At 44.8% G+C, this 24869-nt stretch overlaps 1 protein-coding gene across 1 annotated transcript in view; it reads left to right on the plus strand.

The window, feature by feature from the left end:
- The window catches only part of C19H17orf67 (chromosome 19 C17orf67 homolog), a 35124-nt gene that overhangs the window by 5625 nt on the left and 4630 nt on the right, over window positions 1–24869 (plus strand). Inside the window, exon 3 of the mRNA XM_059996633.1 lies at window positions 6095–6195. Coding sequence (XP_059852616.1) covers window positions 6095–6195 — 101 coding nt within the window. The remainder of the gene's footprint in view (window positions 1–6094; window positions 6196–24869) is intronic.

Genomic DNA, 24869 nt, shown 5'->3' on the forward strand with positions numbered 1-24869 from the left:
ACTCACACTTAAAAGGGGCCATATTTTATTTTCTAATAAAGATGTATTTTTATTTCAACAGTATATAAAATTATCTTAAGATGTGTTTGGTTAATCTCGATATCATTTGGTCATTAAAAATTTTTTTACAGGCTTTCTATCATGTGTCTGAGAATGGGGAGGGTGTGCAAATATAAAGAAGAGTGATTTCACAGAGAAGGAGGAATAATAAAACAGTAATAGTTTCCAGGTATTAGTTACTATATCTGTCAAGTACTTTACATACACTTTCTCTTTTAAGTCTCAAAACACCTTAAGATGTAAGTTTTATTATAATAATAATTATTTTTTAATAGTGAGTAAACAGTGACTTGGATAGTAAAGAAATGTGCCCAATGTCACACAGCTTCAGTGTGGCACAGATAATAAGTTTCAGAGCCAGGATTCAAGCCCAGCTCTATTGATAACTCTGCAGCCCACAATCTGGACCATTATATCACTCAGCCCACACAGCAGATATTCATTCACTTTTGAATGAAGTATCTGGCAGGACCCTATTATTAACTTAGACCCCAAAGCACCCAGATTTGGACACACTGACCATCCCATTATACCCCCTGTATCAGTTATCTATTGTCAGAGTAGTGCTGTGTAACAAAGTGCTCCTAGCTCAGTGGCTTGAAATAATCATTTACTCTTAAGGGTCTGCAGGTTAATGGGAGGCTCTGCTACAGGTGGTGGTAGCTGGAGGTCAGCTGAGTGAGGCTGGACTGGCCTGGGTGGGTCTGCTGGAGGCTGTACATCTATGCAGACACTTTTCATGGGAGTTAATTCTGAGACCTAGCTTGAAGGATGGCAGCTGTCTGGGGGAAGCTCTTTTTGTAGCAATGGCTGCAAAATGCAAGAGGGTACCCCTAACTCTGCAAACACATTTCCTGCCTCTGTTTGTGTCATGTCTGCTACCATCCCATTGTCCAGAGCAAGTCACGTGGTTGGGCCCAAAGTTAAGGGGCAGGACTGCAAAGTCATATGGTGAAGAGCATAGATGTCCACTGGTGATGGTGAAGAACTGGTGCTAATAATTCAACCTGCCTAACCCAAACCTAACATCTGCCCACACAGTGTGCCTATAAATTAATGTGTGGGTAGGTACACATGAGATTTATGGAGGTACTGTTATGAATAGTATACAACAATTATATGTACATGGTAAAAATGTAGAGTTTATAGTCTAGTGGGAAAGGGAGCCAAAAAAACTAATAATAAAAAAGAAAACAACTGCAAAAAGGAATGTTAGAATTTATTTTATTGGCTCTGGGCCTAAAGAATGTGGACACGTTATAATTCTCTTGAGACAGATTCAGCAGCTTTCTATAGGGAAAAAAAAAAAAGATGTTCCCTTGTTTCTGAAGTTTCTTTAGCTCACAGAATTTGAAATCACTGTCTTATCCTATTGAAAGAGTATGCAGTGTGATGGTGTTGAGAACTTGATGGTGTCGGCTTTATCACTGATCTTTAAACATTTAAGGATTTCTTTTTAAAAGAGGTGGGAAACCCACATGAATGAAAATATCAGTTATGTCAGGATGCTGTGATATGGTGGTAGCACTCTTCCTTTATATATTCTTAAATGTTGTCAAATTGGTAATGTAGCTTTCCCATGTCTCAGTATCTGATGGGGACCTTCAGATCAATTAAAATCCTAGGAAAATAGTCTGAGGCACTGCAGTGCCACCTCTCTCCACCTCCAGTGGATTCCCTGGTATTCTTGGCAACTTCTGGAATGGTGAATGTTGGTGGCCTGAAGTGTCTTTCCCCTGACCTTTGTTGTCCCAGGTTCTTCTCTCTACTCTGCCACCTTGTGGATTTTTTGGGAATTGTGTCTTCTACTGTGAGCCCTGTTGACTCACCTAATTGATCTGGCTGACACTTTGCCTAGAAAGGAGCATAGGCAGGTAGAAGAGAATTCTCCCCACCAGAGTGACACTCACAATCAGGTTACCTTGCTCTTTCAGTTTTTCTATAGTTTCCCCTTTTGAGATGATATCTTCAGAGCCCACCTGAAAGGCATTTGAATGACCCTGCGACTATCACACCTGAGGGGCCCTCTCCACCTGAGACCTTGAACCAGCACCCCAGGGTGGGATACAGGCTTTCTCCAGTCTCACTTCTCCTGTCCACCCAAGTTTCCCTTTTCTTTCTCTCTCTCTCTCTCTGTTTTTTTTTAAATTAGAAAAGTAACATGGGACTTCCTTGGTGGTGCAGTGGTTAAGAATCCGCCTGCCAATGCAGGGGACACGGATTCAATCCCTGGTCTGGGAAGATCCTACATGCCACGGAGCAACTAAGCCCGTGTGCCACAGCTACTGAGCCTGCGCTCTTAAGGGCCCGCGAGCCACAACTACTGAAGCCCCCGTGGCTAGAGCCTGTGCTCCACAACAAGAGAAGCCACCACAATGAGAAGCCCGCGCACCGCAACTAAGAGTAGCCCCAGCTCGCCACAACTAGAGAAAGCCTGCGCGCAGCAACAAACACCCAACACAGCCGAAAACAAACAAACAAACAAATAAATAAATGGAGAATATTAGAAACAATATTAAAAAAAAAGTAACATAAGCTTACCTAGAGCTTACGGTCCAGTGGAGGAGACAGATTTTAAAAAGTAAACAAAGACAACATTTACCCATTACGGGGAGTGCTGTGAGGTAGAGAGTCATGGTGGTTGTGGGGTGGCAGGGAACCTTCATTAAGTATGCTGGTAAAGACAGGCTTGCTTGAGCAAGAGAAATGACAAATTGAAACCTTAAGACTGAGAAGAATCCAGTCATTAAAAGAGGGAGGAAGAGCATGTGCAAAGATCCTGGGCGGGAAAGAGCTTGTTAAATTGAAAGTAACGAAGTGTAGCTGGATTGGCATGAGCTGGAGGGGTGCGATTGGAGTGGGGTTGGAAAAAACCACAGTCCCAGGTAACACAGCGTCCTGTAGTGCACGGTAGGGTTTCTGATTCTGTTCTGAACCCAGTGGGAAGATAAAGAAAGACTCGTAAGCAGGGAAGTGATGAGGTCCAATTTATATTTTGTATTTCTGTTTTAAGAGGACCATCATTACTGCTGCATGGAGAATGGATTGAAGCAAACAGGGAGGGAAGCTGGGAGACCAGTTGGGAGCCTGGTGCAGGAGGCTGGCTGAGAAGTAGCAGTAGCCTAGACTCTGGTAGTGGCATGAGAGATGGAAGAATCTGGACCTGCACTGTTCAGTGTGGTAGCCACTAGCCACATGTGGTTACTGAGCACTTGAAATGTGCAAGTATGAAATACACACCAGGTTTCAAAGACGTGGTACAAAAAAAAAGAATGTAAAATATCTGCTTAGCACTTTATCTTGATTACATGTTGAAACAATATTTTGCGTATTTCGTTAAATAAAATATAATTTAAAAAATTTTACCTGTCTTTTTACTATTAAAAAATGTGGCTACTAGAAAAATTTAACTTATGTGGCTTGCATCCATAACTTACATTATGATTTTATTGGACAGTGCTGATATAGACAGCAGTTACCAAATTAAAAAATACTTTTGTACTGAATTTACATTGGATACATTAGACATTTCTAGCTAGGTATAAATATTTTTTCTGATCCATAGAAGATGTTTATTTGATATAACAAAACAATGCAGTTAGTGTTTGTTCCAACCACAAAGAACAAGAGGAATAAAAAACTTGACAATGCACATAAAAAACCAAGATGCTTCGTGTGACAAATGTATATTGCTAAAATAGTGCTCCTAAAATTTCGCAGTTATTGAAAACTGTATGAGAACAGAAGGATGTTAATAGCAACAGAGTACATAAAACCAAACATCTAATTTTGAGCAAATTAACATATGAGGCAACTTTGCTAACAATGCATGATTTCTTTTCCTTGATAACAGTCGGTTCAGACTATTTTTATACCAGCAGAATGGGCAGAACATTTAAGTTTAATATCAGTTACACAACATTAGCATAAACTTGGGCAACCACCGATAGGGGGTTGTTTTCTTTTGAGCTGGCAAAGTAACTACAGAAACATCAGATCATTTCTCTGAACTGAGAATTTTATCCCAATAAATGCCACATACCTTCCACACATATTTTTATAATATATTTAATAATTTATGTAATATATATTGGTGATTTGAATTTAAAAAGACTTCAGCTTATTGAGATTTTATTATCTTTATAAAAATAAACTTAAGTGTGGAGTAAGGCTGCTTACAGTATTACTGACTTATTGCACAAGGCCCTTTTGGGGTATAATGGGAAGAGCTCCAAGCTTTAAAAACAGAAGAATTTGGCTCGACTTCAGCAAAATGTATGAACTTGGACATCATTTCACCTGTCTGAACCCCAATTCCTTACTTGTAAAATGAAGATGAGCCATGCATCTCATCCCTTATCCCTCATCCTTAATCACCCACGTGGTAGGTACTGTTATTTCCTTTGTACAGGAGAGGAAACTGAAGTTCAGAAAGGATAAGTGATTGACCGAAGTTTATGTTGCTAGAAAGAGGGGAAGCCTGGGCATGAACCCTGGTCTATCTGGCTTCAAGGTCAGCTGAAAAAAAATTTTTCCCCTCATTAGGCTCCTTGCTAATTTCCCTGCTAATTTCCGAAATTACTGGGGAGGTCAAAATGGATTGGTGAATGAGTTTTGGAAAAATGTCATAAAATATGTAAATGTGAGAGGTGATTAATTCTCAATGAAACAGTAGGAGCATGAACTGAAGCTACAGATAAACACAAACTACTCCATGATGTATATATAGACATATCTATTTAAATGAAATGGTTGTCATGTGTTGCTTTGTCAAATTCAAGCTCCAAAAGTTTGATGACAGAAGGATAATTTCCTTCCTCAGGATGAAAATTTATAGGAATTCAGAGGAAAATATTTTCGTGATCATACTGAAAATTTAGCGTCAGATGCGTTTAGCGTCATGCTGTGAGTGCTGTTAGTCAGAGCATAAACAGCCTTTGGGCCGGATGTGGCTCTCTTCAAGTAGGCTGGCTCTTTGACCGGGGGGATTCATTCTGCAACAGGCGGAGAGAGGGATCAAGGCAGGATGAAGAGGTTATTTGTGCTCGTGCTGTCTCTCACCTTACTGATTTTCTTCTCAGGTGAGCATTAACTCCCGAAACCTATTTCTGTGCTGACAAGATAAACTGAAATAAGTCTATCTTATATTTTTAAAATATTTTTTCAAAATTTCAAGTAATATGTAATGTATAATAATTCAGTGCTTCTTTTTTTTTCTTCCTAAGAGCAGGCTCCCGGAATTGGTATAATTAGGGATAAATTATATTTTTAATCTTTAAACATATTGAACACTAATTCTCAAAAATGCTGATAAATCTTCAAGGATACTGTCTTTTAGAGTTTATCTGAGATCATCAGAATTTGGTATACTTTCGTTTTTCCTTTTTTTTTTTTTTTGGCTACGCCGCGTGGCTTGTGGGATTTTAGTTCCCTGACCAGGGATTGAACTCAGGCCCACTGCAGTGAAAGCAGGAGTCCTAATCACTGGACCGCCAGAGAATTCCCTTGATATACTTTTATTATAATAGTATCTTTTAGAATTTGTGTGTGATTATCAAAACTTGACTTACTTTAGTTATAATATTTTCTTTGAGGGATCGTGGGTGCTTATCAAGTTTAATATAATCTTATTGTCATGGGGGAATTTTCTAATAACAACTTAAACTTGATTTAGTGTATTGAGGATTTAAAAGAATCCCACCAAAGCAACCCTGAGGGACAATAAACACACTGACCAGTGAACTGAAGAAAATATGTTTAAAGAAACATGTTCATTAAATTAACAGCCTTTTAGAGGAATGAGCCATGGCGGCAGCAGGTAAATATGCTTTTACTCTGAGTTAACCATATTAGAAACAATTAAAAATTCCCCTCTGAGCCCTCTGGAACGCCTCGTCCTTTGGGGCAGGTCCCTTTGAAAGAACTTTTGTGTGTTGACCCAAATTGGACTTGCAAATGCTTTGCCTTGGAAGGTGAGACAGAGCGTGGATGCGTGTGTCTGAGGGTCCCTAAGGTCCCTTCCTGACTTTTTCAGGGGCCTCCCCGATTCTGACGGAAAAGGAGGCCAAACAGGTCCTGAGATCCCAGCGCCAGGACAGGCCGAGCAAACCCGGGTTCCCTGATGAGCCCATGAGGGTGAGTTCCGGGCTCTGGCTCTTTGAAGGGAGAGGGAGATCATTTGAATGCTTGTTCATTATGAACCCAAATGAGGTGCTGGTCCCAGCCCAGCATGGGTGCTAGATGGAGGTTCTGTGGAGTCCCAGGTGTAAGGTGATCTCACCTTTTCTTCTCCGGAGGTGCCAGCTCTGCTCCCCTACTGTTCGAACAGTATTTAAAGTGGAAACAGTGGGGCCGATGGTGGGAGTCCAGAATCCCGCGTGGGCGGCTGGGTGGCTCCCCTGAATGGGATGCTAGGGAGCTGTGCCCTGAGGCTGGTGCCAACCCCATCTTCTCCCTCTTCCCTTGGGTGCCGGGCAAGCTGGAACAGCATCCCCGGCTAGTGATGCTCTGTCTGGTTAGGCAGAATCTCTGCCCCTGCTGCCACCAGGTTCCACCCTCGCCTTGTGCCTCTGATTTTGGTCTTTGGCCTCAGCTCTGCCCTGTAGGTTTGTGGCATCCACCTAGTCTTTCTGAACCAGAGTACCCTCTGCTGCCTTCACTCTGTGACTTGTGGTGGGTGCTACTAGGCCCTGCCACACTGGCCTCAGGCCAGTTCGGGCCTGGCTTGTCTCTCCCTCCCATGACGGAAATGCTGACATTCCTGGTATTTTTACCCCACTCAGGTGAAGGTAAGTAGCAGGGACCCAGGCAGAGTCAGCGTGTCTGTGAAGCCGTGTCTGTGGTCAAGGCTGGTCTCCCACCTGTGCCCATATCAGTCGGGCCGCATGCTCACCCTCTGTTCATTGCATCTCTGTGTTGAGGCCCAGAGGATCTGCAGCAGCACTGGCCTTTGCTGCCTGCGGAATCGTGTGGGTAGTTGGATTAGTTCACTTAAAAGTCTCTCAGTATGATGCCGGGTCGCACAGCGGTGAGGAGTACTGGCTGTGGGCAGACTGTCCCGGTTTGAATCTCCCCATTTTCAAACTATGTAACTTTGAAGAAGTCTCCTCACATTTCTGTACCTCAGTACTCTCGACTATGAAAAGGGGGTAAACAATATTATTACTTATATTTCTATAATGTTATTATTATAAGAGCATGAAACAACTACTTTATGAGAATAAAATAAGGTAATTCATAGTAAGGCACTTAACATAGTACTCAGCAAGCAGTAACAGCTCCTTTGAGTATTCAGCACCAGGGACGGGGTGGGGCCGAGGCTGCAGACAGTCACCTGGGTGTCTGCTCAGAGTTGGTGGCAGACACAGAAGAGTCAGCAAATCACTGTTTCACAGAACGGCTTAGAAACGAGCAAGCGATTCAGGCTGTTGGGGTGGACGTGGCTTTGTTCTCTTTGGTAGGAGAAGTCAGAGGTGGCTGGAATCTCCACACACAGGTGGAAGGGGTCTGGGAGGTGGGCCGGCGCGAGAGCAGCAGGGCTTCGGGTACGTTGGACTTTACCTTGGGTTCAGTAGAGGACAATCAAAGCATGTCTCGAATGGGGGAGTGCACAGTCGGGTTTTAGACAGATGGTTTGAGATGCATTTAGAAGAGGCCCAGCATTGAAGTCTGAGCACACCAGGGCTCAGAGGTGGGCAGAGACAGAGGATCCCGAGGGGATGAGAAGGAACGTGAGGGGATATTGGGGGAAACCAAGCCTCCAGCACGGGGGATGAGGGTTGGGAAGGGGTGGGGTGGATGGTGAGGGAGCCAGTGGGGAGCAGGATGCCTGGCCCGAGGGTCCTGGGGAACTCCAACTGGCTCTTTGCTCCTTTGGGGTGATGTCTGGAGGGGCCGTTCCAGAGGCTCTTCCCTGGGGGCCCTGGAGGCTGTGGGAGGCTGGTTCAAGGGGCTCTGAGGCAGCAGGCCCCCTCCAGGTGCTCAGTAGACAGGCTCTGCTCAGCCCCAGCGTTGGCTGGGTGTTTTCTCTGCTGGCATCTGGCCCTGGCGGTCCTGAGCTCTGGTTGTGGAAGGGCGGCCTGGGCAGGGACTGGGGGTGGTTTAGGCATCAGGCAGCACGTGGGTGTGGGTGTTACGGCTCCGCCTCCGCCCCCAGCGTCCTTCCTCCCCCCATGCTAGCTACACACCGTGCTACACTTTATCCCCAAACGCTGCTTGGGGTGGTCCTTCCCTGCCCAGAACTTCCATGAGCTCCTTCTCTCTCATTTCCCTCTTCCTGGCTCCTGGTCATCACCTGCCTTCACCTGTGACAACCCTCTGCTTGCCTCTGGCGTTGCTCCTTTACTGAATATCTGGCTTTTTGGGTTTTGTTGGTTTTGGTCATCTTTTATAGGCTTGACCACCACTGACTCATCTTAGCTGCCTTGAACCTGCCTGATCTAGTTTCTGTGATTCTCTCTAGACTCACCCACCATTTCCCACCCATCCCGTGTATGGTACAGTCCTGTATGTCTGTCACAAAGACACTGACCTGTGTCCAGAATCCTCAGCCACTCAGTCAAGTTTGGAAAAATGCCTGTGTGACCTACAGTTGAAATGTGAACATAAATATGCAATAAGTTGTTTGGCAGCTAGCCTATACCTGTAGTTCTCATCCAGGGGTGATTTTGCTCCCCCGCCCCAGGGACATCTGGCAATGTCTGGAGACATTTTTGGTTGTCACAACTGGTGGGAGGAGGGTTTGCTATTGGCATCTAATGGGTTAGGGCCAGGGATGCTGCTAGACAATGCACAGGGCAGCTCCCACAACAAAAATGATCTGGCCTGGAATGTAATTGTGTCGGGGGTGAGGAACACTGGCTATGATGATGGACAGTCTCTTTCTCTTTTACTGCGTGTGTCACTCTGTGTGTCTCTCGCACTGTCATACATCCACCCACACGCAGTACTGGCTGAACCAACACATAATTTCTGGAATCCCATTTTTCTTAGGAGCATGTTTCTTAACCTTGGCCACATGCTGGAACCAAATGGGGAGGTTAAGAATCTGATGTCTGGGTTCCCCACACAGAGGGGTGCCCTGCGGTGTGTCCTAGGCATTGGGGAGGGGGATGAGAGCCCCCTAGGTGGCATCAATGTGCAACCGAAGCTGAGAACCAGTGGGCCAAGCCTTCTGGGGGAGACCCGCCATGGGTAACAGCAGCTCCCGTGGTCCGGTTGGGAATGCATTTAGCTGAATGTTGAAATGAGGGTCTGGAGAGTAGATGGGATACTTGTTCAGATGCAGGTCAGAGAGACAGAGTGAGAGGGTCAGGTGGTCGATCAGAGAGCACTCCTTGCTGACCAAGATGGGCACTTAATTATACTTCACCTCGACCGTGCCGGGCCGAGCACCAGGCACTGAGGACATAGACTAGACATTCTCCGTTCGTTTGAGATGCTGTGTGCACTGCATGGGGACGGATGAGCCAGAGCATCCGGCCTGTTTCCAGCTCTCTAACAAGGTCATCTGGCGCACGGGGTCTGAGGACAGGGCCTTCAAGCTCCAACCGGAAGGAGGAGAGAGGCTGGTCAGGCTTCTTGGAGGAGGCGCCACGGAGCTGAGGCTGGAAGGATGCGGAGTTTACAGGCAGTGCAGCGGTGGGCGAGGTGGGAAGAGAGTTCCCCCTCAGTGTGATTCCAGGCGGTGTTCGGCACAAACTCGTTGTGGACTTTGGGCTTTAGAATGAGGATGAGTCCTTTCCTTTTTTTTCCTTACAGAGAAAACCCAGTTTTCTCTGTAAAATGCAGAGTTTGGCCCAGAGTCTGACTAGAAGGTTCATCCCAGGTCTCATATAGAATATGAGGGTCTGGATAGAGCTTCCGGACGACCAGGTTCTTGGTGCCAGTCAGCAACTGGTAGGAAGAGCCCTGGCAGCCGGCTGTGGACTTGGTGAGGGCCAGAGGGGTTTATCTGGAGGCCCTGGAGGGGCTCATGTGGGCATTTTTCTCAAACACCAGGGCCTCCCGGCCTCCTGCACTTGCTGTCTGACCTGGTTCCCCCTTGTGGCTTGTTGTTGACTTTTCCTTTTAAGGGATTTACTGAGAGCAAGATGAATAATACGAATCACCTGTTATATAAAAAGAAGCAATTCACCCCCTTTTAAAAAAATTACAGTATTTTGTATTGAAGTACAGTTGATTTACAATGTTGTGTTAATTGCTGCTGTACAGCAAAGTGACGCATTTATATATATATATAACGCATTTTTATATATATATATATATATTCTCTTTCATATTCTTTTCCATTATGGTTTATCACGGGATCTTGAATGTAGTTCCCTGTGCTGTACAGTAGGACCCTGTTTCGATTCACCCCTTTTATCTGAGCGGCTGACAGATGTCACAGCCATCCCAGCCTGCATCACTGCTGAATGAAGCATTGGACGCAGTGACCCCACGTTTATCAGCAGGTCACCAGGAGGCCATGAGGTGGGACCTCTGGCCAAGGGAACCACCCTTCCCTGCTCTTTACCTCTTGCCGAGACCACCTTCTACCCTCCTTCTTTCTCTGTGCAAACCATCTGCTTGCATATCCCTTTGCTAGAGATGGACACACCGTCCTGTGTGTGCAGGATGGTACATACTGCGTGTATGTGTGGATTGTGTGTGAGTGTGTGTGAAGGTTTGTGTATGACTGTGCGTGTATGAGGATATATATGTATGTGAGGGGGTGTGTGTGAGGATATGTATGTGTGTATGTGACTGTACATGTGTGAGGGGGTGTGTGCATGTGTATGTGAGTGTTTGTGTATGGGTGTGTGTATGATTCTGTGTGTGTTTTGGAACAGGCCTTGCAGGATAATTTTTTCAGAAGCTCTGGATTCCAGTTTCCTGTCTTTTGACCTTCACCTGAGTGTCTGGGATTTATGGCATGATGGGTGATGGGCACAGAAGGTCCTCTCGGGGCCAGGTTGGAAGGACCTGGAGTCATAGTGGAGTGGACTTTCGTTCTGTACTCGGTGGGAGCCACCAAGGGATTTGAAGTGGGGGATGATGGGATTAGGGCTGGCGTGCTGGAGCCGTTTAGAGGCTCAGGACACAGCCTCTTGGACGCTGGCCTTCAGTTACCATTATACGTGGGACATGGGAGATTACATTGTTGGACGTGTTATTGTACCTCCTTCCCATGGCAGCCTGGAGACAGACAGGTGGACTGGGACGGATGAGCAGAGGTAGTGATCTCTGGGAATGTGTGTGCCCTCGGGAGCTGAGCTCTGAGACTCACTCAGAATTACCGAGAGATGACCGGGTGCGTTATTTCATTTCGCTTCTCCCCTCTGAGGGACTGAGTGGAAGAAAACCCTTTCAGAGAGGGGAGAGGCCATTGACGAGAGTAAATGGATGGTGCTTTGGGAGGGTATTAAGCATTCAAAATGAAAGCACATACGAAGATTTGCAGTAGTCTCTCCTCGGGAGTATCTATAAAACAATGTTATATTCTTGACACTTGGCTTTAATATTGGCAGATGTTGGCTTCTGTGGGATGATAGGTGTTTTGGAAACAGGTTCAGACAAGCTATGCCCACACATGCAAACGACTGGACCCTTTTGACAGCTTGTATCCTCATGGCAACAACCGTTCTTTTTTGCCTGTGTGGTGGATAATGCATTGAAAAGATCGCTGGTGTGCCCTGCCTTGTGGGGAGGGCTGGCTTCCACCCCAGAGGAGTGGGAACACCTTGCTGGCATCCTTGATGGAGAAAGGTAGGGCCTCAGTGAGGATGGGGGGAGAGAGGAAGAGGAGACCCGGCTCCGGGGAAGAAAGCAGGAGGGGTTCTGAGTGCATGGAGGCAGCTGGGGAGGAAGAGGATGAAAGGCCCCGAGCTGGGGGATGTGAACACGGGTCAGAGAGAGGGGGCAGGTGGGGAGGTAGAGAGGGCCCAGACCTGACAGATTCCCTGTGGCAGGAAATAGCTAACACATCTATTTTATGGCAACTCCTTGACATTGGATTAGAACTTGTTCTCAGCTCTGTGCGGTGATTACCCTCTGAAGCCTCCAAACCGTAGGAAAAGTCTGCTGTGCACAGCAACCTTGTGTTAGTGGTTCTTTGGGGGAATGACAGATGGCAGGTGTGTGCTGAAGGGGGGCTGACGAAAGAGGGAGGTAATCGCTCAGATCTGGACGCTGCAGTGGTGGAGAAACACGAGTCCCAGATCTTCAGAGATTTTGGGGAATTGGGTTCTAGATGTCACAGGAGTGGGATGGGCACTCCAGGAAGCCTGGGATTCACGTGGGGACACCCCATCTGGAGACATCTGGGTTTCAGCTGAATTCATTTGCTACTCTAGGACTTAGGACTTCAGTTTGTGAAGACATCATGTTAGAAGAGCTTGTAACAAAGCCTCAAGATCCTAATGGAGGAAAAACAATCTGAGAATCTGATGAGGACAGGGCTGTGTGAAAAGAAGGGCTGGACTTGTGGTTAGAGGGAAGAAGCTAGAAAAAAGAATCCTGAGCTTTCCCTGGAATGTGTCCTCAGTCATGACTGTGCTTCTGTTGATTTTCAGGGATTAGGGCTGAACTCTTGCAACTCAAAAAGTGGTCCCCAGCCAGGCCGCTGGGCTTCACTTGGGAGCCCAGAGCCTCAGGCTCCTCCCCACACCTGAAGGCGGATCTGGGCCACAAGGCTGGATGACCGAGGTGCACATTTAAGTTTAAGAAGTGCTGTCCTAGAGAAATGGCTCTTAGCCTCTGCTCCCGGCATCCTGGGGACTGGGAACCAGCCTGCGCTTGTTTTGTTTTGACACAAGGATCCCTCTTCCTTCCTCTGGGCTCTCTGCTCTGTGGATTCCTGTTTTCCAGGACCCCTGGCTCCTGGTTTCTCCTCCTGCTTTGTGGTTTTTGCTGCTCAGTTTCCTTTGCTGGGTTCTTAGCCCTTGACGGTCCTTTAAATGTCAGAGCATCCCAGGGCTCTGCTCTCTGCCTTTTTTAGTCCCCGAGCTTAAATATCACCTCTATGCTGATGGCCACACACTCCTATCTGTAGCCTGGACTCTGTCTGTGAGCTCCCTCACGCAACTGTCCACTTGGCTGTTTGCACTGGAATATTTAACCAGCATCTCAGACTTAACAGCCTCAAGAGGAATTCCAGATTGTGGCCTTACACCAGCCCTGCCCTTGCCTTCCACGGTGGGGTAAGGTGGGCCACCTCCTCCTAGTTGCATGGGCCCCAAATCCAGAATCTGCCCACTTCTCACCCTCCCCTGCCACCACCCGAGTCCCTAGAGTGGACTGAGCAATACTCTCTTACCCTGCCTCCCTCTTCCTCTCTAGATCCCTCTGCATCTGTTCTCAGCAGAGCAGCAATAGTCAGTTCTTAAAAACGTAAACCGGATCCCATCTTTCTCCTGCTCAAAACCTTCCAATGACCTCCTGCCTTACTCCAAACAAATCCATGGTCCTATAGTGGCCTACTAGGCCCTAGAGGTCTGTCTGCTCCCTCTGCTCCCTCCTTGGCCTCTACCTGCATCTCATCCCTGCCCCCCACCCCTGCCACCGTTCCAGCCATGCTGGCCTCCTCATTGCGCCTTGAATGTGTCAGGCTTGCTTGTCCCTTCATTGATGTAGTTCAGGCTATGTGGAAAGCAGTGTTGCGTTTATTCTGTAACTTGCTTTTATTCACTCAGTAATACATCTTGTTCTAGCTCATTTTAAATTGAAGCCTAGGGTAAATGTATGATGCTATGATCTGAATGTTTGTGTCCCCCCAGACCCCAAATTCATATGTTGAAATCTTAACTCGCAAGTGATGGTATTAAGGGATGGGGCCTTTGGGAGGTACTTAGGTCATGAGGGCTCTGCTCTCGTGGATTGTAAATGGGATTAGCACCCTTATAGAAGAGACCCCCCAAAGCTCCCTAGTCCCACCAGCCACGTGAAGATATAACGAGAAGTCTGTGACCTGAAGGAGAGCCCTCACCCACCCGTACTGGTACCCTGATCTTGGACTTCCACCTCCTGAGCTGTGAGAAATAAACTTCTGCTGTTTATAAGCTGCCCGGTTTGTGGTATTTCAGGTTATAGCAGCCCGAATGGACTGAGACATATTACAACTTATTTATTTAGCCCTTCCTGGAACAATGGCCATTTTACTTATTTCCAATGATGAAGATCCTTGTACACATGTGTGTTTTGCCGAGTTCAGCGATAAGAAATGAAATTTCTGAGTCAGAGGGTTTATGTCCTTCCAGGTGAAATGGGTACTGCCAACTTGCCAAACTGACTTACCAGCTCCCACCAGTAGTGTGTATAAGAATACCTGGGTCCCTGTACTCTTGTCAGCACTTGACATTATGAAAGTTTTGTGTGTACAGCTTTCAAAATGGAAAGAAATCCTATCTACTCTTCTATCTGCACATGTATATGGAGACATGTTGCCAAACAATAATGACATTATTTTCTCCATGATAAAATTTGGGACAAATTTATACTTTTTATTTTCATGCTTTTTGCTATTACTTAGTATATTAGTTTCTTAAGGCTGCCATGACAAAGTACCACAAACTGGATTGCTTGAAACAATAGAAATCTATTTATTTATTGATCTGTCTATTAATTAATTAATTAATTTATTTTTAATGGTCGTGCCGGGCAGTGTGTGGGATCTTAGTTTCCCCACCAGGGATCGAACCTGCACCTGCTTCAGTGGAAGTGCAGAGTCTTAACTACTGGACCACCAAGGAGGTCCAACAATAGAAATTTATTCTCTCTCAGTTTGGGAGGCTAGAAGTTTGAAATCAAGGAGCTGGCAAGGTTGATTCCTTCTGGGAGCTTGGAGGGAGAATCTGTCCCATGCTTCTCTCCTAGCTTCTGGTGGTTGCTGGCAATCTTTGGCATTTCTTGACTTGTAGCTACATTACTCCAATCTCTGCATCTGTCTTTACATGGCCTTCTTCCCTGTGTGTCCCTGTGTCCAAATTTCCTTCTTCTAAGGATGCTAGTCTTTGGCTTTAGGGCCTACCCTACTCCAGTACGACCTTGTTTCCAAATAAGACCACATTCACAGGATTCAGGTGGACATGAAATTTTGGGGGACATTATTCAATTCAGGACATTCAGTTTTTTATTTTTAATAAGTGTATGTGTAGTTTTCACCAAAAACAACACAGGAGAGCATTTAAGAGTGGGGCAGCAGAGTGTTGAGTCTGAATCCCAGCTCACCACTTACTGGCTATCACATCCTGGCCGGGTTGCTTAAACTCTGTAAGTCTCAGTTTTCTTATCTATAAAATGGGATATGATAATCAAACCTACCTCAGAGACTTATTGTGAGAGAAAGCATGCAAAGCACAGTGCCTGAGTGATGACATTGGCTCTCATTCTTCTTGTTTTTTACAAAGCAGCAGCTGAATAAATACTTTTTAAAATATAACAAAACAAAAACCTCTTTGGCTCCTCACTGCTTATAAGATAAGGGCCAAGTATCTTGGCCTGGGAGACAGACCAGCCCTAAGCCACCATTGTGTCCCATTTCCTGCCACTCGTCCAAGGCCATTTATGCTCCAACCACCTGGAACTTCTCATTGTTTTTAAAAATAAACCATCCTCTCCCTGGTCTCAGCATCCTTTCACAAATGATTCCCTTTGCCTGCAGAGCTATTCTCCATTATTTATGCCTGGTACCCTCTTCTTCATTCTCAATGTCACTTTTTCTATCTCCCCTGAGTTGGTCCTGCCCTCCTAGTACTCACTCACAAAACGATACTATATATAGGTACGTCTATATGTATGTAAATTTCTAGAAAAAGGTCTAGAAATATGATCAGTTGACTCTTAATTGTGTCATCTCATTCAGGAGGTTAAGATTGCAGGTACTGATCTAGGGAACTTTATATTTGATGTTTAAACTTTAAACAGTAACAATATGTTCATGTGTTACTTGTGTAATTACAAATAAAAATTTAAGCCATTCATATTTATTATACAAAACTTGGAAACCAAGAAAGGGTCAAAAGAAGAAAAAAAAAAATCTGTTGTAGTCTTACTCCCTCTCCCCAAAGACAGCATTGCCATTTTTGATTTATTTCTTTTTAGTCTTTTTGTGTGTATTTTTAAAAAGTATAATCACACTCTACAATTTTGTATCTTGGTTTTTCTCTTAATATTATAACATACACATTTCCTCATATTATTAGAAACTCTTTATAACCATAATGATAGTGAATTACCCTCTTTTGTTAGTTAGATCATTTCCACTATTTTTCTAAATTTAATTTTTATTTTATGTTGGGGTATATTTGATTTACAGTGTTGTGTTAGTTTCAGGTGTATAGCAAAGTGATTCAGTTATACATATATCCATTCTTTTTCAGATTCTTTTCCCATATAGGTTATTACAGAAGAGTAGAGTTCCCTGTGCTGTACAGTAGGTACTTGTTGGTTATCTTTTTTTTTTTTTTTTTTTTCGGTACACGGGCCTCTCACTGTTGTGGCCTCTCCCATTGCGGAGCACAGGCTCCGGATGCACAGGCTCAGCGGCCAAGGCTCACGGGCCCAGCCGCTCCGCGGCATCTGGGATCTTCCCGGACTGGGGCACGAACCCGTGTCCCCTGCATCGGCAGGCGGACCCTCAACCACTGCGCCACCATGGAAGCCCGGTTATCTATTTTATATATAGTAGTGTGTATATATGTTAATTCCAAACTCCTAATTTATCCTTCCCCCCACCTTTCCCCTTTGGTAACCATAAGTTTGTTTTCAAAGTCTGGGAGTCTGTTTCTGTTTTGTAAATAAGTTCATTTGTATCATCTTATGAGATTTCCACATATAAGTGATATCATATAATATTTGTCTTTGACTTACTTCACTTAGTATGATAATCTCTAGGTCCATCCATGTTGCGGCAAATGACATTATTTCATTCTTTTTTTATGGCTGAGTAATATTCCATTCTATATATGTACCACATCTTTATCCATTCCTCTGTCAATGGACATTTAGGCTGCTTCCATGTCTTGGCTATTGTAAATAGTGCTGCAATGAACATTGGGGTGCATGTATCTTTTCGACTTATGGTTTTCACCAGAAATATGCCCAGGAGTGGGATTGCTGGATCATATGGTAGCTCTATTTTTAGTTTTTTAAGGAACCTCCATACTGTTCTCCATAGTGGTTGTACCAATTTACATTCCAACTTACGATGTAGGAAGGTTCCCTTTCCCACTATTTTTTCTATTATAAACAGCACTCTAAAATTTTGTTCTTAAAGTGCTTTTAATATTTTGAATTATTTGCTAGGGATATGTTCCCAGAAAATAAATTATTGGATCCAAGGATATGAATACAGTATTTTTGAACCTTTTAGTATATATTACCACATTGCTTTCTAAAAGTTTTAAAAAATAATTTATGTCTTGTCATCCAAGAGAACGTTTCAGTAGAGGTTTTAAGGTAAAGATAATGGGAGCATGATATAATATCTTAAATTGGATTAGAGTTGGCCATTTCTGGGGCAGAGTGGATGCAGTAAGGGAGGATTAGGGACGTGTGGGTGTCTGTGTGGACACCTTGGTGCCCCTCATTGGCATTAGAAACCTAGGAGAAGAAGCAGGTTGTCTGGAATGAGGGTGTGTTTGAAGTTCTTCTCTGACAGCACCTGCCTTTGTACTTGTTTCTTCTGCTCTTGTCTACCTGGTTAACTCTTACTCATTTGTAGAGATTCACCTGAAATGATGCCTGTTTTGAGAGGCCCTCCTGATGCCCCTACCCTCCCACCATGAATTAGAGCATCCCTCTGGCCTAGCACTCACAGCACAAAATTGCTATTTCTGACTTAAAAAAAAAATCTCTCTCTCCTACTAGACTGCTCTAAACTGCTTGAGCAGATGGACTGTTTGTTTCACTTCTGGGTCCCCAGCACCAAGCACAGAATTTGACATTTACTAAATGCTCATTATACTTGTTTCCATTCCTTTCTTTGCTTCTCTCCAGGGGAGAAATTTTGTAGGACATTACTCTACCATAGAACCTGGAGGTTATTTCAAAGAAATCTTCTATTGCCTCACTTAAATTCATTAAATTTCTCTTAGTCGTCCCAAATTTTAGGGAAAAAATTATTGCCAACTGCTGGGGTGAACCATGGAAATTCTCTAAAAAAGATGACATCCGAGCTAAAATTATGTCCTTTGTGATTGTATTCGTAAGCACTTGTGTGCCCTGGGAATATGCTTTCCATTTTGGCCTGTGTTCCTTTAAGGAATGTTCTTGTGGGGCAAGTATAAATCATATTAGCTTTATTGTAAATAGTCTTTGTGAAATATGCTTTCATTTTTAGCCCCTTGACAAATGTATGTAGTAACTCCGTTACCCTTTTGTTCCCTGTGATCTCCAAGACCAGTTCAGAGCGACTGAGATACAAATTGTGCACATCACTGATTTGCCCTCTTTCAGGGCTAAGCCTTCTAAGTGGCCCAGAGCAGTTAAGTTCTGAGCCACCCTTCTGCCTATATGATCATCTTGCTTTTACTAATGAGCAAAATAATTCATCCAGATGTCGATGGACCTTTAATTTCATGCAAATGTCACGGGAAGGATTTTGCCTTCTTGGAAAAAGATCCCACCTTGATCGATTAACTGTCTACTTTATGATTCTCAGCTTGGATCAGGTTCCAGTGGGTATTTACTTTCATTATCACACCTCTCCTGTGCCATCATAAAGGACCCCCTGCAATTTCTGCTCTAAATCTTGAGAAATTATTTACTTAAATCATTCCAGTTGGCATTGGACACGAAATGCAGATATTAGTTTTTGTTTTGCTTTAATTTTTTTCCCCTTGAAAAAAGGAATCTAAAAAAAAAATGAAAACTTATTTTTCATCTACCCCTTCTTTCTTGATCCAGGAACATTTGAGATTACCATTAATGCTGGGTCATTTCTAACTTAGCCAACACAATTGTTGAATTTGTGGTTTTCAGCAGATTTGCAGTTTGGCTTTTCATCTTTGACTAATGATTGCTTTTAGGCCTTTGTGGCTTATTCATTTCCCTAACATTTTAAATAAATAGTGAAATGTCATGGAAACCAGGGCTTGTTTCTTTCTCTCTCTATGTGTGCATCTGTTTTGGTTGTTTCTCTTCAACAGTGATTTCAGCCTCTATTTAGGGGTGTGAAATACATGTTACTCTTTGATGCTTTTTATGTACATTTGGCCTGGGCCATTATAATGAGCAGATTGACGCAGATGCCCAGGAGCCTCCCAAGGAGGATTTAGTAAGATTATGGAGAAAGAAGAGTCATTTCATTTATTCATCACTTGTTTGTACATTTCTCCTGTGAGTTTTATTGAGGCCCTACTATATGCCAAGCACTAAACCGTATACTAGGTATTCCTTGGACACTCTCGTCAAAAAGCCAGTTGGGTATTTGGCTGAGACGGACAGGGATTAAATGAATAAGGATGCCAATGAGCATATAATTATAAGTGGTGTATAGATGCTGTTTATCAGTGGTGACATTCTTTCTATCACCACCAATCTCATTGGAAACGTCTTTAACTATTGGGAAGCTGTCAAGTTCATGATCACAAATATAAGTTTTCCAGAGTTCTAATTTCCCCTTGAAAGCTCAAGTTTTATCATTTTGTAACAAAATGATATTTCCAGTTTCCCTGGAAATGATAAGCTCACTTCATTCACTTTTGGGAATATGTCTGCCAAACACACGCATAAAACACACCTACTTCAACTCTTGATGCCAACAGTCCCCCAGGTGCTTTTCCTTGAGAAAATCATTGTACTTTGTCGTGCAGCAGAAGTGCTGCGTGCATGCGGTCATTTTCTACGGCTTCACCAGGGCATGCTTCCGTGAAACTGGCATTTTGAGAATGTTTTATTTGTATTTACTTTAACTGCGACTGTGTGATGAAGGATATGTCGACCACTAGGTCAGTTGGGTGCTACTGCCTTGACTCCTGCTGAGGCGTCAGTTTCACCCACCAATGCACACAGTGAGAAGGCAAATGTCTTAGTATTACTCGAAAAATAGTTTTGACATCATGGACCCCCCGAGGGGAGCACAGACCATGCTTTGAGGACCACAGCTATTTTTTCATTCAACAAACATTTATTGAAAGTTTCCTGTGGACCAGTTCCTGGGAGAGATGCTCCATCTACAACCTCAAGGCATGCTCACATCTTCCACATCTAATAGTAACCAAAGTTAACTGAGGAGGGCTTAATAAAGAGACTTTTTACAAAGGTGTGGCAAGATGAAGGTGAACTACCAAGAAATGATAAAGGATGCAGGGCTAAGACTCCTGAGGCATGAGGGCGGAAGGGAAGAGTGTGGTTCCCAGACCCGGAACGGCAGCCCTCTAGGAGCTGGGTCTTCAGGGGAGGGATGCAGCCAACCTGCCGAGACTCCTCGGGGAGGTTGCAGGGGAGTACATACCCTCGCCTCTCCCCTCCTACCTCTAGTCCGCTGCTGGCGCCTCCTATACGCCAAACCCAACCGGAAACCCCAGGACAAAAGACTCTGTGGTTGCAGTTCATCTAGGTCAGTCTCTTAGTGCAAAAGGCCAGGTGAAGGAGGGGAGAGAATGGGTTTAGAAGTGAAAATGGAGACTACATATTTGGCACAGAGCTTTATTTGTACCATTTCATTTAATCCTGGCAACCCAGTGAGGTAAGTGCGAGGGCCATCCCCACATTGCAGATGGACAAACTGAGGCTGGAGAGGTAAAGCAATAATACTGGCAGGGTTTTGTTTGGAACCAGACCCTGATCCGGACCCAGACCCAAACCTCTTAGCCTCTCCACCACACTGCTCTGGCAAACAGGCAGGCAAGAAGATGGCAACGTGGGTTTCCTTCAGTGAGCTGCTTACACGGAACAGTTGAATAAGCAAAGCTGTATGCTGAGAAGTCCTTGTTCCTTATTGACAAGCCTGCACACTGCCTTCCTGTTCCTCCCGATGACTATTCTTCTGGCCAAAGATTCCTCAGACAGGGAAGACAGGGCAGGGTTCAGCCCCAGACTCACAAACGTGTCCAGCAAGCTGCTGGGGAATCCTTGTTGGATCCCATAAGCAGCCCTCCCAGCATCCAGCCCTTCCCCAGCTGCCCCGGAGACTCCACGCCCAGGATACAGGGTGCATTTTGAAGAGTTAAATGAAAACAACGATAATCAAAACAATTTTAAACTGCATGAGTCCTGGGGGAAAGAAAAAACATTTCAGGAAAATTGGACACTTCCTAATTCATTCCTTTGCACAGTCATTAAATTGAAAAAAAAAGTTATATTTAAAATAGGATGTAGACTTCCTAGGGGTTTTTCTTGAAACTTAAGAACTCAAAGTTCTAGACTGGACCGTCTGTTAAAGCTTCATTAATACCATAGGAGGGTTTTTCATGATTTAGGATTTTTATATCTATACATGCCAAAATAATCTTATATTACCACATGTGACTACTCTCGCCCAAGGTGAAACGCCACTTCTCTGGTTAATGGCCTGCAGCTTTGGGTTACCCGTACGTGTTTATGTGGACTGTTCCATGCACACTTTGCAATGATTCCCATCCCATAATCTCAGCACCAAGGCTTATTTCAGGGCAATATCGACAACATACATCCTACAAATTAAAAGTCTTTTTTTTTTTATCTCTTCTGTGGGGGAAACATAAAGTTCACATGCCAATATGTGAGCCAAGACACATGACACCTCCACTAAAAAATCTGATGTGGCCCAATTAAGTCCCTACTGTCAGAATGTGGTCACTGCTAAACAGAGTAACCAGGGCTATGCCAGGAGAAGTCCAGAGAGCTATGGGGTCACCGGGAACCTGAGAAGGCTGCCTGGAGGAAGAAGCATCTAAGCTGAGGGCTGAAAAGTCAGATAGGAGTGAGACAGGAAAAAGAGAAGGCACAGGGGTGTGCCAGGCAGAGAAAATAGCATGAGATTAGAGAGCAGAGCGAGGGTAGCCAATCCAGGGACAGACGGAGTGCAAAGGGTTGATGGTGGGAGAAGAGGAAATGGGTGAGGCTGGGCCATCGGGAGCCCCACAAAACATTGAAGGCACTGGAATTTCTCCTGAGCCCAGTGGAAGCCATTCAGGTATTTTAAGTGAGGAAACAACATGGGTAGATTTAAAAAAATGTCACTTTGCAACAGGATAAAGAGAGAGACAAACAAAACAAAACAAACAACAAGGATTTTTCACTCTCTTCTTTATAACTTTTTATTGTTACATAGTTTCAAAACAGTAATATGTATCACTGTTGTGATAAAAAAACCAATAAAACCATTTTCATTTTTCATGTTTTAAAAACCTACCCTGGGGCTTCCCTGGTGGCGCAGTGGTTGAGAGTCCGCCTGCCCATGCAGGGGACACGGGTTCGTGCCCCGGTCCAGGAAGATCCCACATGCAGCGGAGCGGCTGGGCCCGTGAGCCATGGCCGCTGAGCCTGCGCGTCCGGAGCCTGTGCTCCGCAACGGGAGAGGCCACAACAGTGAGAGGTCCGCGTACCGCAACAAACAAACAAAACAAACAAACAAACAAAAAACCTACCCTGGCAAAAGACCTGAACAGATACTTCACCAAAGAAGAACACGGATCACAAACAAGCATATGAAAAGCTGCTCCATATCATATGTCATCAGGGAAATGCAATTTAAATCAGCAATGAGATACCACTACACACCTATTGGAATGGCCCAAATCCGGAACACTGACATGATCAAATACTGGCGAGGATGTGGAGCAACAGGAACTCGCATTCACTGCTGGTGGGAATGCAAAATGGTACAGCCACTTTCAAAGAGAGCCTGACACTTTCTTACAAAACTAAGCGTCCTCTTACCATATGACCCAGCAATCATGCTCCTTAGTATTTACCCAAATGAGTTGAAAACTTATGTTCAACACACAACCTGCACACAGACGTTTATAGCAGCTTTATTCATTATTACCAAAACTTGGAAGCAACCAAGATGCCCTTCAGTAGGTAAATGGATAGATAAACTGTGGTGCATCCAGACAGTGGAATATTATTTAGCACTAAAAAGAAGTGAGCTATCAAGCCATGAAAAGACGTGGAAGAAACTTAAATGCATATTACTAAGTGAAAGAAACTGATCTGAAAAGGCTACATACAGTATAATTCCAATGATATGATATTCTGGAAAAGGCAAACCTCTGGAGACAGTAAAAGGATCAGTCATTGCAAGGGTTAGAGGGGAGGAAGGGATGAATACGCAGTGCACAGAGGATTGTAAGGCAGTGAAAATACTCTGTATGATACTATAATGATGGATACGTTATACATTTGTCCAAACGCATAGAATATGCAACACCAAGAGCGACCCCAATGTAAACTATAGACTTTGGGTGATGACGCTGTGTCAACATAGGTTCATCTCTTGTAACAAACGCACCACTCTGGGGCGAGATGTTGATAATGGGGGAGATTGTGTGTTTGTGGGGACAGGGGGTATACGGGAAATTGCTGTAATTTCTGCTCCATTTTGCTGTGAACCTAAAAGTGCTCTGAAAAATAAAGTCTATTAAAAAGAAAAAAGGAAAAAATACCCACCCTGGCTGTGGGGTGGAATGTAGAGGAAGGAGGTAAGACGAGAGACAGGGAGAACCCTGCAGATGCAGTGGCAGGGATCTAGCAGGAGGGTGGGGACTGAGACTGGGCAGGGGCAGTGGGGATGGGGAGATGGGATCCAAGAGCATCCACGGGATTTAGGGGTTGCTTGGCTGGTGGGGGTGGAGAGTGGGGAAGAGGTGGGAGCCCAGGAGCAGGCTGGAACTCTGCTTTACCAGCCATGTGGGGTCACGGCCAGACGCGTGGAGAACTACTGCTGGTGGTCTGGGCGATACCCATGGACCACTTCTCTGTTTGCAGCAGGGGATGGAGAGGCAAGGTATGGAGGGAGAGAAGAGAATTTGTAAGTGATTAAGACAAGAGAAGTAACACTTCACTCTTATTTAAGAAGCATCCTATTGATTTATCATTTTTCTGGTGTATCATTTATATGGGATAATGCAATGAGAAACAACACACAGAAAACTCACAGCCTGAACTGGCTTTGTTGAAGATCAAGCCACTTTGGGAAGAGAAGGTTTACCCTGAACCTGGAAGCGACACTCCTGTTGATCGAGGGCAGAGCAAGAGCAAACTGAGGAAGAGGAGGGGGAGAGACGATAACTGCATGCAAAGGAACAATCGCCCCTCCTCCAGCCGGATCAGTGTGTTCAGTGGTCGATGATCAATGGATGCACAGCCCAAGAAGCCGGCTCCTTTGCAGCAAACATCAGTAACAGCTATCATTTACGCTCTTTACTTGCTTCTAAGGGCGACAGCACACCCCTCATACGCCATCATCCTGGTACAGCTGCTGGTTTTCTCCACCCTGTCCCCCATCCATCCTCCACCTGGCTCTGCCCGGCTCCGGAAGTGGACCCCTAGAAACTGCATCGCCTGGATCCCTGGCCGGCTGGCTTCTGCGTGGGCTTGGCAGGAGATGGAGGGCAAGAGGAGAGAGAGGATGGGGTATTTGTCTCCTGCTCTTCCCCTGCTTTACAGAGGCTGAGCCCTTGCCCTGGGCCCTGCAGGTCTAGGCATGGCCATGGGGTTTTTCTCTATTGCTAGTCCCTGGTACTGGAATGCGCTTCGGTGGTTTACACAGCCTGTTTACACGGCTGTGAATGGTTCCTTCATTAAAGTTCCATTAGGGGAACCATCTGAAGGAGAAATTGTGGTTCTAGAGAAGCTCAGAGACCAACAACGCTTTGTTGTCAGTGACAACCATGGACCAGGGC

This window comes from Delphinus delphis, chromosome 19 (assembly GCF_949987515.2).
Source record: "Delphinus delphis chromosome 19, mDelDel1.2, whole genome shotgun sequence".
NCBI classification, from domain to species: Eukaryota; Metazoa; Chordata; class Mammalia; order Artiodactyla; family Delphinidae; genus Delphinus; species Delphinus delphis.